Source organism: Canis lupus, chromosome 9 (genome assembly GCF_011100685.1).
Source record: "Canis lupus familiaris isolate Mischka breed German Shepherd chromosome 9, alternate assembly UU_Cfam_GSD_1.0, whole genome shotgun sequence".
Taxonomy (NCBI): Eukaryota; Metazoa; Chordata; class Mammalia; order Carnivora; family Canidae; genus Canis; species Canis lupus.
Genome location: NC_049230.1, coordinates 6,199,848 through 6,218,685, shown reverse-complemented (window position 1 = coordinate 6,218,685; position 18,838 = coordinate 6,199,848). Strand labels below are relative to the sequence as shown.

Sequence of the window (18,838 nt, the reverse complement as noted above, 5' to 3'; positions counted from 1 at the left end):
ATTTAAAATTAAAAAAAAAAAAAAAGACAGCAGTACATAAAGTGCTTCTTTTTTAATGAAACAAATCCAAAAGATGTACAGTCAGGCTCAAGTTGTGCAGTTCACAAGCATGGAGAAAACAAACAAACAAAACGACAGAGTTCAAGAGAATCAGAGCTAACCCAGGACAAGGCTGGACTTGCCGCCAGGGGGGTTTCTTCGGGACGGCACTGGGGCCGGTGCCACCGGGCTGGGCACAGGGGCAGCGGGCACAGGCTTCTCCTCACTCTGCCCCAGGCTGCCCTGCAAGTCTGTGTCCACGTTTTCTAGGAAAACAGAAGGAAGTTAAAGCTAAAAACTATTTCCAGGTAAGATGAAGAGTCTAAGATTTGGAGGGGGGGATGGTTCAAATCATACCTAGAGAAGAAAGCAACAATCATTCAACCATGTCCCCCAAACTAACGACTGTTAGTCTTTTGCCATATTTGTCCTCAGGCTTTTGTCTGTGTGTGTTCTTTTCTTTCTTTTTTTCTAAAGATTCTATTTATTTATTCATAGAGACAGAGAGAGAGAGAGAGAGAGAGAGAGAGAGAGGCAGATACACAGGCAGAGGGAGAAGCAGGCCCCACGCAGGGAGCCTGATATGGGACTCGATCCCGGGTCCCCGGGATCACGCCCTGGATCTAAGGTGGCACTAAACCGCTGAGCCACCCGGGCTGCCCAGTATGTTCTTTTCTAAATTTTACACGTATATGAAGATGTTAAGTATTTTATCTATTTGTTTGCTCATTTATTTTTAAATATTTATTTATTTATTTGAGACAGAGAGAGCAGGGGGAGAGGCAGAGGGAGAGAGAGAATCCTCAAACAGGCTCCCTCCTTAGGCACAGAGCCTGACTCAGGGCTCAGTCTCAAGACCCCAAGATCATGACCTGAGTCAAAATCCAGTTGGCCATTTAACCAACTGAGCCATCTAGAAGCCCAGAAGATGTAAGTATTTTTAAAGATTTACAGATAAAAAAAAAAAAAAAAAAAAGATTTACAGATAAGCGGGACACCTGGGTGGCTCAGTAGGTTAAGTGTCTGACTCAGTTTCAGCTCATCTCATGATCTCAGGATCATGAGGCTCCAGGCTCCACAGGGAGTCTGCTTGAGATTCTCTCTCCCTCTCCCCACTGCACTCTCTTTAAAATAAAAGAACTTTACAGACAAGCTATAGGCCCCTGACCCCCAATCCACTTCCATGTGGGTCTCTTCTCCCTATTTCCAAAGGGCCAACTAGGAGTTGTCTAATCCCTTGTTTAATGCATATTTATATTTTATTCCTAACAGATAATACATACTGTTTTTTGTTGTATTTGACATGATACAAACATCCTTCTTTTACACTCTTAGTTAGAACCATCCCAATCATTCCAAACAAAGCTATAATGTAGACAGACTGGAATAGGTACCCACAGGGATACCAGGGCTCCTGTCTTCAAAATGAACAGATACTACGCATCGTCCTGAAGAGGCTGTGCCGTGCTCTACCCACATCTTGCATGAGTCCACCGTCCATATACCTTTACGTACCCACCATTTGATAACCACCTCCCCTTAAAAATTGCCCAAATTGATAGGTGAAATGTTATTTCATTCCTGGTTTATGTTACATTTACACGAACTTGATTTCCTTTTCTTTTCAAGTAGGCTCCATACCCAGGGCAGAGCCCAATGTGTATGGGCTGAGATCAAGAGTCATTTGCTTATGGTGAGCATGTGTGTGCTCGCTCGCTCTCTCAAAAAAAAGCTTTGCAAGGCAGCCTGGGTGGCTCAGTGGTTTAGCATAGCCTTTGGCCCAGGGCGTGATCCTGGAGACCTAGAATTGAATTCCACTTCGGGCTCCCTGCATGGAGCCTGCTTCTCCCTTGCCTGTGTCTCTGGCTCTCTCTCTCTCTGTTTCTCATGAATAAATACATTAAACCTTAAAAAAAAAAAAAAAAAAAAAAAAGCTTTGGACACTTAACACTGAGGTGCCCCTTTAGATTTCTTTTTCTTTTTTAAGATTTTATTTATTTATTCATGATAGACATGGGGGGGGGGGGGCGCACAGAGACACAGGCAGAGGGAGAAGCAGGCTCCATGCCAGAAGCTGGACGTGGGACTCGATCCTGGGACTCCAGGATCGCGCCCTGGGCCAAAGGCAGGCGCTAAACTGCTGAGCCACCCAGGGATCCCCTAGATTTTTTTCTAACCACAAAGATAACTCATTAAACTGACATCATTTATTAAAGAGATTACCTTTCTCCTACTGACTTGTAATATCTCCATTAATCAGGTCATTCCCATTTATATTAACTGGGTACTTTCCATGTCAAAGTCTTGAAAATTAGCCTATTATTACCCAACATTCTAGACATTGCTTGATGATCCATCCACTAATCTGTGAAATCCCCAACAAACATATATTTTTAATGAGGCAGTTTCCAAACTTGGAAAAGTCTTTGTTCCACGTCAAAAGTGACTGCAAAATGTCTCATCTCATTTCCACGTTACACCATCAAATTCAATTCAGTTGCATAGTCTGATACCTGCTCTAAAATAAAATCTCTCACACACGCACACAAAGACACCTTTAGGTGTAAGAACTTCACATGGACTTGTATTGGATACCAATGAAAAGTTTTGATTTAAAAAAAAATGTACTTTAAGTCCCTCAAAGACTATTAAAGGGTCATGTCCCTAAAACCACTTGTACTACATTTTTAAAAAAGATTTTATTTATTTATTCATGAGAGACACGGGGGGGGGAGGGGGGGGGCAGGGACACAGGCAGAGGGAGAAGCAGGCTCCCTGTAGGGAACCCGACGTGGGGGATCCCTGGGTGGCGCAGCGGTTTGGCGCCTGCCTTTGGCCCAGGGCGCGATCCTGGAGACCCGGGATCGAATCCCACGTCAGGCTCCTGGTGCATGGAGCCTGCTTCTCCCTCTGCCTGTGTCTCTCTCTGCCTCTCTCTCTCTCTCTCTCTCTGTGACTATCATAAATAAATAAAATTAAAAAAAAAAAAAAAAAAAAAAAAAGAACCTAGAGGAACCCGACGTGGGACTCGATCCTGGATCTCCAGGATCACACCCCAGGCTGCAGGCAGTGCTAAACTGCTGCACAACCGGGGCTGCCCCCAGATTTTTTTTTTTTTTTTTAAAGTAATCTCTACACCCAACGTGGGGCTTGAACTCACAGCCCTGAGATCAAGAGTTCCATGCTCTACAGACTGAGCCCGCTAGGCACCCCTCCATAAAATGATTTTTTTTTTTTTTTTTAATTTGAGTAGTTTCTATGCCCAATATGGGGCTCAAACTCAGGACCTCAAGATCAGGAGTTGCATGCTCTACTGACTGAGCCAGTCAGGCACCCTTCCACAAATCAAGCTCATACCCATCAATCTTACATTTGTCTTTCATTATTAAGGGGGTGGTATTGTCTTTCATAACTAGGTAACATGCCAAAAAAGAAAGAAAGGAAAAAAAAAAGCACATATGGAGAATAAACAACAGCAGGCCTTAATTTAAATGTTTCTTTGTCTAGTCAGAAATACTCCAGCCAGAAAGAATGGAGGCTAGTCTGTTACGCCATCCCTTTAGTCTATAATGAGGCAAGTATAGGAACTGAAAGTAAGGCTTTAGAGACTTACACAGGGCCTGAAGAGAAAGCTATTGTTTGTTCAATCAAATAACTGAAAAATGGGATTTTAGACACACTCTACTATAATACCAATCTTTATACTCCTAACTTGTCTTTTTTGGTATTTCAACAAGGTAACTGAACAGACACTTCCATCATAATAAACAATAAAGTGGTTTATTATAAGGATGAAAGAGCTGGGGGTACCTGGATGGCTCAGGTCGTGGTCCCAGGGTCCTGGGATTGAGCCCCACATCAGGCTCTCTGAAGGGAGCCTGCTTCTCCCTCTGCCTGTGTCTCTGCTTCCCTGTGTCTCTCATGAATAAATAAATTTAAAAAAAAGAAAAGAAAAAAGGAAGAACTGGGAACACCAAGAAATGCGTCAGATTAACTTGCCTGAAGGCAGGAAAGACTTCGACCTAAACCCTGTGGACTGTCTCCCTCCGCTACAGATTTCCGACACATTCCCTTTGGCCACTCCTATGTTTAATTCCCCTAAAGAAGAAGGCAATTTTCCTCCTATCCAAACAAAATCTGTCTTGTATAAATTGAGTAGGAAGAAGGAAAAAAAAAGAAGAAAAACAAAAACATAAACTGAGTAGAGTAGCTGGGCTTTAGGGCTGACCTCTATGCCACCAGATGAATGTTGAATTATTATGCCCCTTGTCATTTCATGACAAATGAACTAAAAGTAAAGGCTTGTCACGCTATGCAAATCAATATGCTGTTTACCTAAAGCAACTGTAACCAACTGAACTGGGGGAGAATTTATTTATTTATTTTTAAGATTTTATTTATTCATGAGAGACACACAGAGAGAGAGAGAGAGAGAGAGGCAGAGACACAGGCAGAGGGAGAAGCAGGCTCCATGCAGGGAGCCTGATGTGGGACTCGATCCCAGGACCCCTGGGATCACACCCTGGGCTGGAGGCAGGTGCTCAACCGCTAAGCCACCCAGGCATCTCGGGGGAGAATTTATGATTAGGAGGAATAATGACAAATTTTTTCACAGCTCCATCAGGTCTCTCACATACTTCTTCAGGTTCCCCGAATTTCAAACTATATCCATTAGCTAAAAGTAGTGACTAAGAGTTAGCTAATAAGTAAGGCTGAGTGTGGAAGTATTTCAGAATATGAAAAGCAGCGAAACTGAAAAGCCCTGAAGATTTCTTTACCTCCAGAAAAGATTCTTTGCAAACAGAACACATTGGACACAAACAATAACCAATACACCTTCAGTCCAGTGAGAAAGTGATTTGTGCACTGAGGAAGAACCCAGGTAACGCTCACAGGTTCAAGGGATTCTTCTCCTACCAAGCCCATCAATTAAACACTATCTGAGGGGCCCCTGGGTGCCTCAGTTGGTGAAGCATCTCCTTTGGCTCAGGTCATGATCCTTGGGTCCTGGGATCGAGCCCCATATCTGGCTCTCTGCTCAGCATAGTCTGCTTCTCCCTCTGCCCTTCCCCCCTGCTTGTGCTCTCTCTTGCTCATGCACACTCTAATAAATAAATCTTTAAAAAGAAGAAAGGAAGGGCAGCCCCGGTGGTGCAGTGGTTTGGCGCCGCCTGTAGCCCAGGGCGTGATCCTGGAGACCGTGGATCGAGTCCCACGTCAGGCTCTCTGCATGGAGCCTGCTTCTCCCTCTGCCTGTATCCCTGCCTCTCTCTCTGTGTGTGTGTCTCTATGAATAAATAAAATCTTTAAAAAAAAAAAAAGAAGAAAGGAAGAAATTTAAAAAAAAGGAAGGAAAGAGAAAAAGAAAGAAAGAGAAAGAAAGAAAGAAAGAAAGAAAGAAAGAAAGAAAGAAAGAAAGAAAGAAAGAAAGAAAGAAAGAAAGAAAGAGAAAGAAAGAAAAGAAATACGGAGAGGGCAGAAAAGGGATCTGGTTCTTAAAACACCTGTTTCACGGGACGACTGCCACATGTAATGGTAGGAAGAGGCCCTGAGGAAGCAGCCTCTTCCTTCTTCTGGACCAGATGGCCTTCTGACGGCTGCATTTCACTGAGTCAACTTTCACCTGATTCCTACTGCCTGACACACATAAGCCTTTCATTACATGCAGAATTAATTCTCTGGCACTTGTTAAGGAAGTGCCAATAAATACTTCAAAGATTGAAAATCATTAAATAAATGATTATAGCTCATTTCCACATATAATTGGTAACATGGATGCTAAAAATTTACATCTGCCCCCTAAATCATCATCCACAAGATCACAGAGGAACATGTCTTGCTGAATAAGCGCCCCAGTGTAAAATCAAACAAACTTGGCAAATTACATGTTGTGCGCCAAGCTTGAAATGCCAGGAGTCTTATTACTAAAAAGCTCTCATTAAGAATAACAGACACCAGCCTGACTACTGTACGTATTTGTGAAAGACTCTCCATTTTTCCTTCCTTCTGCATTTCTGACACTGCTCTCACTCCGGCAGATACAAATGTGACCATGTTTGCAACTTCCCAGTTTAATTTTTCTCTCTTCCCCACCCAGTGTGTGCTGGCACTTGGGGCAAAGCCAGGTTTCACTCCCCAGTCTCTTTCCCCAAGACACAATTTCAGTAAAAATTCTGACTTATTCTAAAACCATTTACAGGGGCAGCCCGGGTGGCTCAGCGGTTTAGCGCCGCCTTCAGCCCAGGGCCTGATCCTGGGTCCTGGGATCGAGTCCCACGTCAGGCTCCCTGCATGGAGCCTGCTTCTCCCTCTGCCTGTGTCTCTGCCTCTCTCTCTCTCCCTCTCTCTCTGTCTCTCATGAATAAATAAAATCTTAAAAACAATAAAAAAAAAAAATTTACAGAACCAGAAATTTAGGCTTCTGAAGGACTCACCATGAATGTTGCCTTCTCCCTGAAAAAAAAAAAAAGAAAAGAAATTAAAAATTTACTTCAGTTTTATTTATTTTTTAAAGTTAATTTTTTTTAGTAATTTCTACACTCAACGTGGGGCTCAAACTCATGACCCTGAGATTGAGTCACATGTCCTTCTGATTGAGCTAGCCAGGTGCCCCTAAAAATTTACTTCGGATTTTAATTTTATAACAAACAAAACAGTCATAGTTCTAAGAGGCTACTATCTATCTGTCCTCCACTGACAGATGTGAAATTTCATCTTGATGCAGTCAAGTTCAGGGGCAGGGAGCAACACAATTACATTACAACCTTTACTTTGGGAAAATGCTGCATGTCAAGTTTCCCCAGGGCCAGCAATACCTAACACACCAAAAAAAAAAAAAAAAAAAAAAAAAAAAAAAAAAATTAACATTTACGCCAATGGTCTAATACCAATTAGCATGTCAGAGGATCTTTTATCAATGGGAAATAGTAAATTTATCTTTCCTTTCTCCCTCTCCTTTCTCCTTATCTAGCTGTTGAAGAGCATCTATCAATTCCAAAACCCCACACAGGTCTCTCTACACTTGCATGCATGATGCCTCTGTGCTCGGAGGTCCCTGCTTAGGAGGCCACCCTGCCAGGGTTCCAGACCCGCACCTGGGGGCACTGGGACCATGCTCCTTTGCAGACAACTGAGGGTAATGCCCAGTCTGCAGTCTCCTGGAGTTCAGCTTAGAACAACTGAACAATGTTTGCCAACAACGATAACAGTCTTTGAACTCACAAATGTTACTCTGAGTTACATGGGAAGTAAGTGTGATCCAGAAGTTCCCAAAATCCAGAGTGAAGGAGAGACTAATCCTACTGGTAGAAGAGATCTCTGTACACCCAGATCATGTCACCTCACTCTTCTGACTTTATTCTTTATCCATCTTCCATTACCAATGTGGCCTCAGTCCCTTTCCTAATTATCTCTACATATGTAAGGCTCCAGTGGCAGAACTGAAGCTCTTAGTACAAAAGGAGAGAACTGAATTTCTAAACTGTATTAACCACAAAGTACCCTTACCCCTCAGTTTGTCACACTGACCTTCAGATCTAAGAAGTCTCCAGAGTTCCCTTCAGAAGAGTTCCTTCTCTGGGGTCCAGATGACTCAGAATCCTCTATGCCACCACTAGACTTGGCACCTGAATTAAAACATACTTCCTTGAAGAACACGACAGACAGAAAGAACTAAAGCAAAACATTTATTTTGTGAGTGATGTTCATGTTAGTCTCCTATTACAAAATGAGCTAAGTGTTAGGAACGTTAACTGAGGGCTTGAGAATTCTACAGAGGGACCAAATAACTCAATCTGATCTCAGTCCTTATTCTGACCCCTCGAGACTCAGTGGTTCCCACTTCTTGGTCCCTGTCTTTTCTCCACTGACAAGCTTTAACTGTAGTTGATCTTATTATGGTTGAACTAGATTTGGCTCACTAGCGCAGAACCAACGGTAGTTATTCATGCTGGGTCTGTCCCTTTGGTGATCACAGATATAAGCAGTACCTGCCGACTTGGCCCATGAAGGAGGATTTTCCTCAGGTGTCCCAAAGATGCTGGATGCCATTTTGTTCCTCCTCACAGGTTGTTCTGATGGTTCATCAAAGCCTAATGAAAAATTGGATCCACCGCCCGGAGGCCGCAAAACCCTTGGAATAATTGCAAAACATCCATTTCAGATCATACCAAAACATTTCTCAGCATAAATACTTTCAAACTCCTTTCATTCATCCCTCCTCCCCCTACCCTTCTCAAAGTGAGAGCTACTAATGGGAAAAAGGACTTGATTCATCATGGTATTAATTCAACACAAGATCATACCCCGTCAAAATGGCTAAGTAGCAGACAGACAAGAAATAACAAGTGTTGACAAGGATGTGGAGAGAAAGGAACCCTCATGCAGTTGTTGGTTAGAATGTAAATTGGTGCAGCCACTGTGCAGAACAGTATGGAGGGTCCTGATCCAGTAATTCTTCTCTGGATAGCTGGATACCAAAAACAAAAACAAAAACACTAATCTGAAAAGATACATACACCCCTAAGTTTATTGCAGCATCATTTACAATAGGCAAGATATGGAAGCAGCCCAAGTGTCCACTGAGAGATGAATAAAGAGGATGTGGTGTGTGTGTGTGGGTATGTGTGTATGTGTATACACACAATGACATATTAGCCATAAAAAAGAATGAAACCTTGTCATTTGAGACAAAATGGATGGATGTAGGGGTATGATGCTAAATGAAGTAAGTCTGACAGAAACAAACACTACATGATTTCACTTCTATGTGGAATCTAAAAAACAAACCAAAAGAACAAATAAAAAATCAGATTCACAAACAGAACTGGTGGTGGCTACTGGGGAGGAGGAGGATGGGGGGAACCAGGTGAAGGGGATTAAGAGGTACCAATTTCCCATTATAAAATAAGTCACAGGGCTGAAAAGTACAGCATAGGGAACATACTGAATAATACTGTAATAAATCCATATGGTGACTACACTTACTGTGGATTTTATAATGTATAGAATTGTCACATACTATATGTTGTGCACCTGAGACCAATATAATATTGTATGTCAACTATTCTCAATAAAAAAACGTAAAAGTTGGGGATCCCTGGGTGGCTCATTGGTTTAACACATGCCTTTGGCCCAGGGCGTGATCCTGGAGTCACAGGGATCGAGTCCCACATCAGGCTCCCTGCATGGGGCCTGCTTCTCCCTCTGCCTGTGTCTCTGCCTCTGTGTGTGTGTGTGTGTGTGTGTGAATAAAAAAAAAAAAAGAAAAAAAACTTAAAAGTTTTAAAAAATTCAACACTAGGGGGACACCTGTGTGGCTCGGTGGTTAAGCGTCTGCCTCCAGCTCAGGTCATGATCCCGGGGTCCTGGGATGAGTCCCACATCAAGTTCCCTGCAGGGAGCCTGCTCCTCCCTCTGCCTATGTCTCTGCCTCCCTGGGTCTCTCATGAATAAATAAAATTAAAAAAAAAAATTCAACAATGGATGTTAATATACAAAATGCTGTTTTATAATATTTGTGTAAAGTTGTCTGACACACAAGGCAGCTAAAACAGCCTGTCTCATGTTCCCTTTTAGGAGACAGCAGAAGACCTAACAGACCTCACCTAATGAGCTAAGCTGGATATATTTGCAGAGAAGTGTAGAAGCGCATCTTGTTATTTACGTATTCAGAATGCATTTCTGAATATGTATATACAAGTATATATATATTTGTATATACACACACACATATATATATGCACACACACACACTTGTATATACATAAATATACATGTAAAAGTTAAGCTGACCAATTTAGAAGCCCAAGGAAAGCTTAGGACAGTCTCCTCCTCTCTCGGCATCACCAGGCAAGCCCTGTTTATACACTTGTACCAACACAGCGTTCTTCCTAGCAAACACGAGGGACCAGCCACAGGAGGAGGTCCGTAAGAGACACTGGTGGGAGGCTCCAGGCATGTTCGATAACCAGGCACTGTTGGACACCATCTATAGCTTTTGGTTCAGCAAGGAAACCTAGCACTTGCATGTTGGCAGAGCTTTGTGCCTCAGCTTGATCAATGTGTTCCCTCCCTGGAAAAACTCAATTTAACTTGTCCTGTCACTCGCAAAAGAGAAAATGGACATGCTCTTACGGGAAGGTTTTCTAACTACTGATTCTGTTCCATTATTGGAGACAGGAGTAGTCTGGTCTCCTACTTCTTCCTAAATCAGTTTGAGAAATATTTTTCTAGAAGGATGTACATTTCATCCAAGTTTCCAAATACCTAAGTTGTCATTTGCAAATGCAGGTCCTTACATTAGAAAAGAATGGAGAAATTAAACACTTGCAGTGCAAACCCTTCTAAGTGTCCCTCTAAGGGTGTTCCAAGCCTTGATTTTTTGTTTAAAGAGTTTATTTATTCACGAGAGACACACACAGAGAGAGAGAGAAAGAGAGAGAGAGGCAGAGACATTAGGAAGGAGCCCAATGTGGAACTCAATCCCAGGATCCCGGAATCATGCCCTGAGCCAAAAGCAGACAGACACTGAAGCACTGAGCCCCCCAGGTATCCCAAGTCTTGATTATTTTTAAAAACTACTGTTGCATTCTAAATGTTTTGTCACGTCCATTATTTTCTTCTTTAGCCCAAACATTATTTATTTAAAAATATATCTATAAGTTTCCAAACATAGGGGTCTTTCTGATTTATTCATTTCTAACTTTTTTTAAAGATTATTTATTTATTCATGAGAGACACACACACACACACACACACACAGAGAGAGAGAGAGAGAGGCAGAGACACAGGCAGAGGGAGAAGCAGGCTCCATGCAGGTAGATCCCGGGTCCCCAGCATCACGCCGTAGGCTGAAGGTGGCACTAAATCGCTGAGCCACCCGGGCTGCCCTTAATTTCTAACTTTTAATTATAACACAGACAACAGCCTGTGTGACATGAATCCTTTGAAATTTGAGATGTGCTTTAAGGCCTAATATGTGATCAATTTAATAAATCTATATATGCTTGAAAAGAATGTGTTTTGCCAGTGTTCTATAGCTCTAGTAGGGTCAAGCTGCTGTAAGTTGTTCAAATCTACTGATTTTTTTTTAAGATTTTATTTATTTATTCATAGAGACACACAGAGGGATCCCTGGGTGGCGCAGCAGTTTGGCGCCTGCCTTTGGCCCAGGGCGCGATCCTGGAGATCCGGGATCGAATCCCACGTCGGGCTCCCGGTGCGTGGAGCCTGCTTCTCCCTCTGCCTGTGTCTCTGCCTCTCTCTCTCTCACTGTTGCCTATCATAAATAAATAAAAAACTTAAAAAAAAAAAAAAAAACATAGAGACACACAGAGAGAGGGGCAGAGACACAGGCAGAAGGAGAAGCAGGCTCCATGCAGAGAGCCCGACGTGGGACTCGATCCAGGGTCTCCAGGATCACGCCCCAGGCTGTAGACGGCGCCAAACCGCTGCGCCACCGGGGCTGCCCAAAACTACTGATTTTTAGGTATGTTCAACACTTAATGAGAGAATCTATTAACAATTACTATTACAATGAAGAGTTTGTCAGTTTCTTCTCAGAATTCTGTCAAGGTAACAGTTCTCTCTCAAAAAGATTGCCACCGGTGGCACTTGGGCAGCTCAGATGGTTAAGTGTGGGACTCCTGATTTCAGCTCAGGCCATGATCTCAGGATCGTGGGCTGGAGCCCCACAAGCCCAGAGCCCCCGTGGTGTCAGGCTCCTTGCTCAGCAGGGAGTCTGCTTAAGGATTCTCCCCCTCTCCTCCTCCCCCAACTGGCACACATGCTCTTTCTCTCTCTCTAAAATAAATCTTTAGGGGCAGCCCAGGTGGCTCAGCAGTTTAGCGCTGCCTTCAGCCCAGGGCGTGATCCTGGAGACCCATGTCAGGCTCCCTGCATGGAGCCTGCTTCTCCCTCTGCCTGTATCTCTGCCTCTCTCTCTGTATCTCTCATGGATAAACAAAATCTTAAAAAATAAAATAATAAATAAATATTAAAAAAAAAAAAGTAGAAGAGGCGTGCCTGGCTGGTTCAGTCAGATCCTGCAACTGTCAATCTCGGGGTCGTGAGTTCGAGCCCCATACTGGGTGTAGAGATTACTTGCCCGATGTGGGACCCGATCTCAGATCCCCAGATCATGACCTGAACCGAAGGCAGGTGCCCAACCACTGAGCCACCCAGGTGTCCCTTTTTTTTGTTGTTTGTTTTTAAAGATTTTATCTATTCATGAGAGATAGAGGGAGGGAGGCAGAGACACAGGCAAGGGAGAAGCAGGCTCCATGCAGGGACCCTGACGTGGGACTCGATCCTGGGACTCCAGGATCACACCCTGAGCCTAAGGCAGATCCTCAAACACTGAGCCACCCAGGCGTCCCTATACTAACTTTCTAAAGCATATTTTGATAATACGTGTCAACTGTTTGCTTTTTATATGAACGGGCATTTCTACTTCCAGAAATTGTTTTTTTTTTTTTTAAGATTTTTATTTATTTATTTATGAGAGATCTAGAGAGAAAGAGAGAGAGAGAGAGAGAGAGAGAGAAAGAGGCAGAAACACAGGCAGAGGGAGAAGCAGGCTCCCTACAGGGAGCCTGACGTGGGAGCCGATCCCGGGACTCCAGGATCACACCTGGGGCTGAAGGCGGAACTAACCGCTGAGCCACCCAGGCTGCCCCAGAAGTTGTTCTAATTAGATAATCAGATATATGTACAAGGAGACTCCTGTAAAAATGTTAATCTGTAAATAAAATTGGGAATACCCTAACTGGCCATTAGTAGGGTCTTAGTTATCAAGACATGTCCATACAACAGAAAGCTGTATATAGTAGGATCAGAGTTACCTTCATTAGCAGATGTTATCTAAAACTCAGTGAATGAAAAACGTTGGAAAAGAAACATAAGGCCAATTACATGTTACATAAAACAATGTGTATATGGTATGGATACACTTATCTAGCTGTGTGACCTTGGGAAAACTGCTTAACCCCTTAATGCTTTGGTTTTCTCTTCTATAAAAAAGAGGTTTGTAGTAGCTGCCTCGTACGACTATTCTAAGGATATCCTATAGACTGTGCTTAGAACAGAACCTGGAACATAGCCATCATGTGTTCCTAGCTACTATCATCATAAATAGACATAAATGCCTGAAAGTACATACACCACGATGTTTTCCAGGGTTTGTGCTCTCAGATGGGATTTCAGGTGAATCTCAATGTCCTTTTTTTATACATCATATTTTTCTGTCTTGCCATAATCTAAAATTCTTTTTTTTTAAGTGTGTGTGTGTGTGTGTGTGTGTGTGTGTGTGTGTGTTTTAAGCAATCTCCACACCCAATGTGGGGCTTGAACTCACAACCCTGAGATCAAGACTCCCCTGCTCCACCAACTGAGCCAGCCAGGTGCCCCAATCTAAAATTCTTTTGAAGGTTGCTTCTGGGTTCCAGAATTCCCTGAAAACCTTTCTTTTGACAATACTAGTTTTCCCACTGGCCACTGCATGTGATCATTTGTGGACACCTACATCCACACAGGACGGCACGTTACTTGCATCTTTCTTTCTTTTTTTTTTTTAATTTTTATTTTTATTTATGATAGTCACACACAGAGAGAGAGAGAGAGGCAGAGACACAGGCAGAGGGAGAAGCAGGCTCCATGCACCGGGAGCCCGACGTGGGATTCGATCCCGCGTCTCCAGGATCACGCCCTGGGCCAAAGGCAGGCGCTAAACCGCTGCGCCACCCAGGGATCCCAATACTTGCATCTTTCAACAGAAATCCCAGCTCCTCTGCTCCCTGGGTGCAGCTGACACCGAGGCCGGGGGTCCCCTTCCTACCTTGTCCCTGCTACCCACAAGCCAGCAGACGCAAGCCTTGGTGAAGCCCTGACAGCAATGAAGGAAATGTGACCAACTATCAACAGGGCCTCTCCACTTTATCCAGTTCTTACCTTCTTCACCAATCCAGCTGAGCCACTTCCCTGAACAGTGGGCTTATCCCCACTTTGGGTATTTGCTCCCATCTTTACTCCTGCCTAGAGCGCTCTCCACCCTTGCCTCAAGGGCTCTTCAAAACCCAGCCTTAACCTCTTAAACCTCCACCTCCTCCATAAAGCTGATGAGTAGAACCTTCCAAAGGCTCAAAGAGTATAAGGTAGCACATGGAGGAAAAGATGGCAGATCCTCTCCTTTTGGTGTTAAAAGTGCCTGAAAGTAAATGTTTTTGGCCTGTGCGTCATGCAGTCTTTATCAACTATTTGGCTCTATTAGCACAAAGGCAACTATAGTCAACATGAAAACGAGTAAGTGCAGCTCTGTTCAAACAAAACTTTATTTACAGACACTGCATTTGATCATCATGTAATTTCCACATGAAATCAATAGTTTTTTAACAATCATTTGTGAATATAAAAATCAGGTGTCCACAGCATTTCAAGGGCAATAGTTTGCTGGGCTCTGTTCCATCTAGTTCAACAGCCTCACTTTTTGAGAGCAAAGTGAAGCCTTTGAGAACCTCTGAAGAAACTGTCCAATATTACTAAACTGACAAAGATGAGGACCAAAATCCAAGTCCTCAAGTCCCTGGCAGGCATGTAAGAAGGGCTCAAAGTGCTGAAACACAGGGAGCATATGAGGCTATTTTCTCTTTCATTTTCATACAAACCTATGTAGCTGGTCCTGATTAGCTTCCGTGTTTTCCAACCTCAGACTGTCTTATACTTCTTCTGCAGGTCTTCTAGCATCCTCCCCTGAATCCCATATTTGTGTTTGACCACAGTAATATTCAATATGCAATTTACACTAAATAAAAGTCATTATTTAACCCCTAGGGCAGGGGGTGAGAGGAGACCCATTATGGTTTTTGTAACATGTTAAAATTAAAACTCTGTTTTTAAAAAGTTTCAGACATTAAATATCCACTTAGTTTAAATTAATTATATGGATTAAGATAAGTGTGTTCAGGGGCGCCTGGGTAGCGTCTGACTCTTGATTTTGGCTCAGGTCACAATCTCATGGGTGGTGGGATTGAGCCCCACATCTGGCTCTGTGCTCAGCAGGAAGTGGGTTTGAGATTCTCTCTCTCCCTGTCTGCCCCTCCCCTCCACTCACTTGCTCTCTCTCTCAAATAAATGTTTAAAAAAAAAAAAAATGTGTCCACAAATATGTTTTATAAAGATGGTAATTGTAGTTTTGCTTAATTAAATCTATTAAATCATAATTAAAGGTGGGTTATAAATTCTTAATAGGCTTTCTCTCTCATGCTAAAGTTCTGAAGCAACCAGGTTTTTATCCCTTGTTCCTCAAATCAACAAAGACGCCTGAAATAAAATCAGAATTAACTTGCTTCATTGTCATCCCCTCCACTCCCTAGGGATTGGAATGATTTTTTTTTTTCTTCTCATCATAATTAAACCTTCATGAGTTATTTTAGCAAGATGAAAATCTCCAAAACCCTGGTGGCTTGGGAAGTATTTTTTGGCTTAAAAAAAAAAAAAAAAAAAAAAAAAAAGACACTAGCACCCAAACATCAGCTTAAAAAGAAAGTCAAAGCTCTGAGCACTCAACTTTTTAAAGGTCTGTGTTCCTTCCGCAATAGCAGGTAATACCTACTCCAATGACGTCAGTGTTGTAGAGCCCATTTGTAACAGTGAGACATCCCCAAACAAAGGATTTGGATCATAAGACAGAAATTATTTCAGTTTTATTTTTTTAAGATCCTCTCATTCTTTCTGATCTAAACCAAGATTACATATTTGAGACTCAACAAAAATGTGCACGTGTGCTATGGATAGCAATTAAAAAAAAAATTACTCATTTTCTTTCTTCTTTCTTTAAATCCCAGAGTTCACATGTGATCTTTGCAGATCATCCCCTACCAGACTAAACTGATAATGTTGCTTATGGAGCCTGAAGAATGTTACTTCAGAAACAAGTGAAGAATCCGATGAGATTACAGAGGAAGGAAAGATAAGAAGTAAGTGTAAGGACAAAGCTCCAGTCCAGAGATCACAATACTGGAGGGAAGTTGATGACAAAAGGTGAATGAAAACATTTATTCTGCGGAACCAAAAACCATTCCCATCTCACATCTCCAATACACATATCAAAAAAATAGCATGGGGATCCATTTGACTCGGTTACTGAAATTCTTTATGAAGCACTGAACAGCAACCCCAAAGATAAAACCTGATTTATAACAATGTGTCAGTTTTCACATTCCAGCCACTACAGTCTGACCAGCAGAAAGTTGACCGCATGGCACAAAAAGAAAAACCAAGGTGCAGTGTGTTCCAGTGTCCTCTGAAAAAAAAAAAAATGATCTCATTGCAAGGATGACAACAGAAGAGGGAGTGACCAGTATTTTCAAACGTCTCTTCCTACTCAAGGTCCCCAACCTGCAAGGACCCACCAATTTTTTTTTTTTTTAAATCTTTCCTACTCTTTTCTACATTGTGTAAGATAAAGGGATGAGTTGAAAAGGAGGGTCATGTCCAACCTAAGACTCGGTGCTGAGGCCAGCTTTTTGTTCCCAAGTTCACCAACCCCTGTGAGGCACTATTTCACAGCCGTCTTCTTAGCCCCACAAAATGGCTCCCTTTGTGCCACTTGCCCAGGACCCCAAGGCTGGCTGCACACAAATGCAGGTCGTGATCAGTGAAGAATAGGTGCCCAGAAAAAGTGGAACCTAAGCTTCCCACAAGCCTTGAGCAGGATCCCAGAAATGCCTGTATCCTACCTCAAAAGGAACAGGGTGCCAATTAGCCCAGACAATGTGGACACCTTGCACCGGTTACAAACCCTTCCATCAGGTCAGGCAAGGGCTTGGGAAGGGAGGGTTCCAGTCCAAACACCCAGTGGCTTCTTCCCCCAAATGCTGCAGCAACACTGGCCAGAAAGGCCCCGGCTCCCCAGGTGGAGACGACAGTACGGAAGAGACAATGGATGTCTCCGGCCCCGCCCAAGAACTGGAAGCCTCCTCCAGCTCGGGAACCCGGGCCAGCGAAGAACTCATTCGGCAAACGTCAAAGGAGGAAGGGGCGGGGGGGAAAGGTGGGATGCAAAGACCGAGGTCCGAAGGTGTGAGCGCGGAAAACCCGCTCGCACTGGTTCACCCCCCTCTCGCGTTCCGAGGTGGGCGCGGGAGGGGAAGGAGCCGGGGTCTTTCCTTTGTTAGCGGAGGGGAAGCACTTCGCGGGGGGCTGGCGGCGGGGGCCTGGGCGGGCGCGGGGGTCGCGATCACCTGCCCCGCCCGACCACAAATGCCACCTGCCGGGCGGGCCCCCGTGGGTAGGAGCCCGCAAGATTCGATCGCTGCGGCCGCAGGAGGGGCTGTCGCGCCGGGCGGGGGGCCGCCACCTGCCCCGGGCCACGGACGCGGCGAGCGCGTGCCCAGGGGTGGGACAATGGGGGGGCCTGCCCGGGCACCTGGCGGCCGAGACCACCGCCCTGGGGCCGGGCCGGCCGCGCCAAGGGAAGGAAGCAAACGCTCTCCGCGTGGCCCGACCACCGAAAGCCGGCCGCGCTGCGAGGGCGAGCGGCCCCGGCCCTGCCCGGCCCGGCCCGGCCGACCCCTCGCTCCGGGGGAGGAATGAATGGGAGATGAGCGGCAACCGGGCGGGGCCGGCGCGCGGGGCTTGCGGGACCGCACAAAGACCGAGCCGACGGCCGAGCCCCGCCGCCCGGCCCCGCACGAGCGCGGCGCCCCGGGCACGTTACTGCCAACGACCGGCCGCCCGGCCCCCGAGGCTCCGCCGGGGACCGACCCTCCCACCCCCTCGAGCCCCGCGCGGGGCGGGCGCGGCCCCGCAGCCTCACCGAGAGCTATTCCTGCTGTTGGGATCGACTCCCTTGAAGGTGGTGGTGGTGGTCATGGTGCCGAGGAGCGAGGTAGGCAGGCGCGGGAGCAGAGCGCTGAAAGGGTCGGGTCCGCGGGCCGCCGAGCAGCTCCCCTCCCCACCGCCTGCGACCGCTGCAGGAGCCTCCGCCGCCGCCTGCCTCCCCGGCCGCAGCCTTTATACGGCTCGGGGAAGCCCGCCCCCACCTTGCCGCTATTGGCCAATTCAAACAGCCTTTTTCGTTCCTATTGGTTCCCTGGAGTGCCAAGCATCGTGCTTCTCCTCGACGGGCTGCGGCGGCCCCTGCTCAGCCTAAACCCACCCCCTTCCTGGTCGGGGTAGGTCTTTGGAAGTTCCCCCTCCCCCACCCCCCCAAATCTCGGTGATGATTGGACAAAGGACAAACCTGCCCCGCGCTGGGCACAAGTGGTGCTGGCTGTCACCGAAGAAAGTTACCTGGCAGGGGAAAGCTCGCCCTGGGCGAGCTGGAACCCACAAGCCGAGGACGGATTTGTCTTTACCACCCACTTACTCGCCTTACTCATGGAGAGACAGCAAGGGCATGCTCCTTAAGGGACGGAAATGTCTGCTACAAACTGACATTCGTTGAATACCTACTGTGTGTCCCCTTTGGAAATACGACAGTCTCAAAACAGCAGCACTATGAGTCAGCAGCAGAAAGCAAGCCAAGATGATCCCTTTTAAAACGACTGGAAATTCTTCACATTTTAATGTTACTATTTAGCTGTAAATGGGTGGTGCATGTACTAGACCAAAATTACAGTCGTTCCGATTTGAGGGCCTGTTCTAAGGCTAGTTAATGCGCGGCGGTGGAGAACAGTCACATCCCTCGCTACCAAGACGATGGAGCAGCCCTGGCCTCTGCAGCTGTTTATAATCCTTAAGTCATGACTCCTCCACCTGTCTGGGTAAATCTATCCCTGCAACAAATGCAGACAACACTTGG

The 18,838-nt window shown here is 45.1% G+C and overlaps 1 protein-coding gene across 1 annotated transcript; it reads right to left on the bottom strand.

The window, feature by feature from the left end:
* Nucleotides 1-132: 132 nt before the first annotated feature.
* On the bottom strand, nucleotides 133-18,009 carry JPT1 (Jupiter microtubule associated homolog 1). The gene is given in 5 exon segments (NM_001099943.1): nucleotides 133-305; nucleotides 6,474-6,492; nucleotides 7,567-7,664; nucleotides 8,028-8,170; nucleotides 17,852-18,009. Coding segments are annotated over 5 exon segments (465 nt in total). The 5' UTR covers nucleotides 17,908-18,009; the 3' UTR covers nucleotides 133-156.
* Nucleotides 18,010-18,838: the final 829 nt, after the last annotated feature.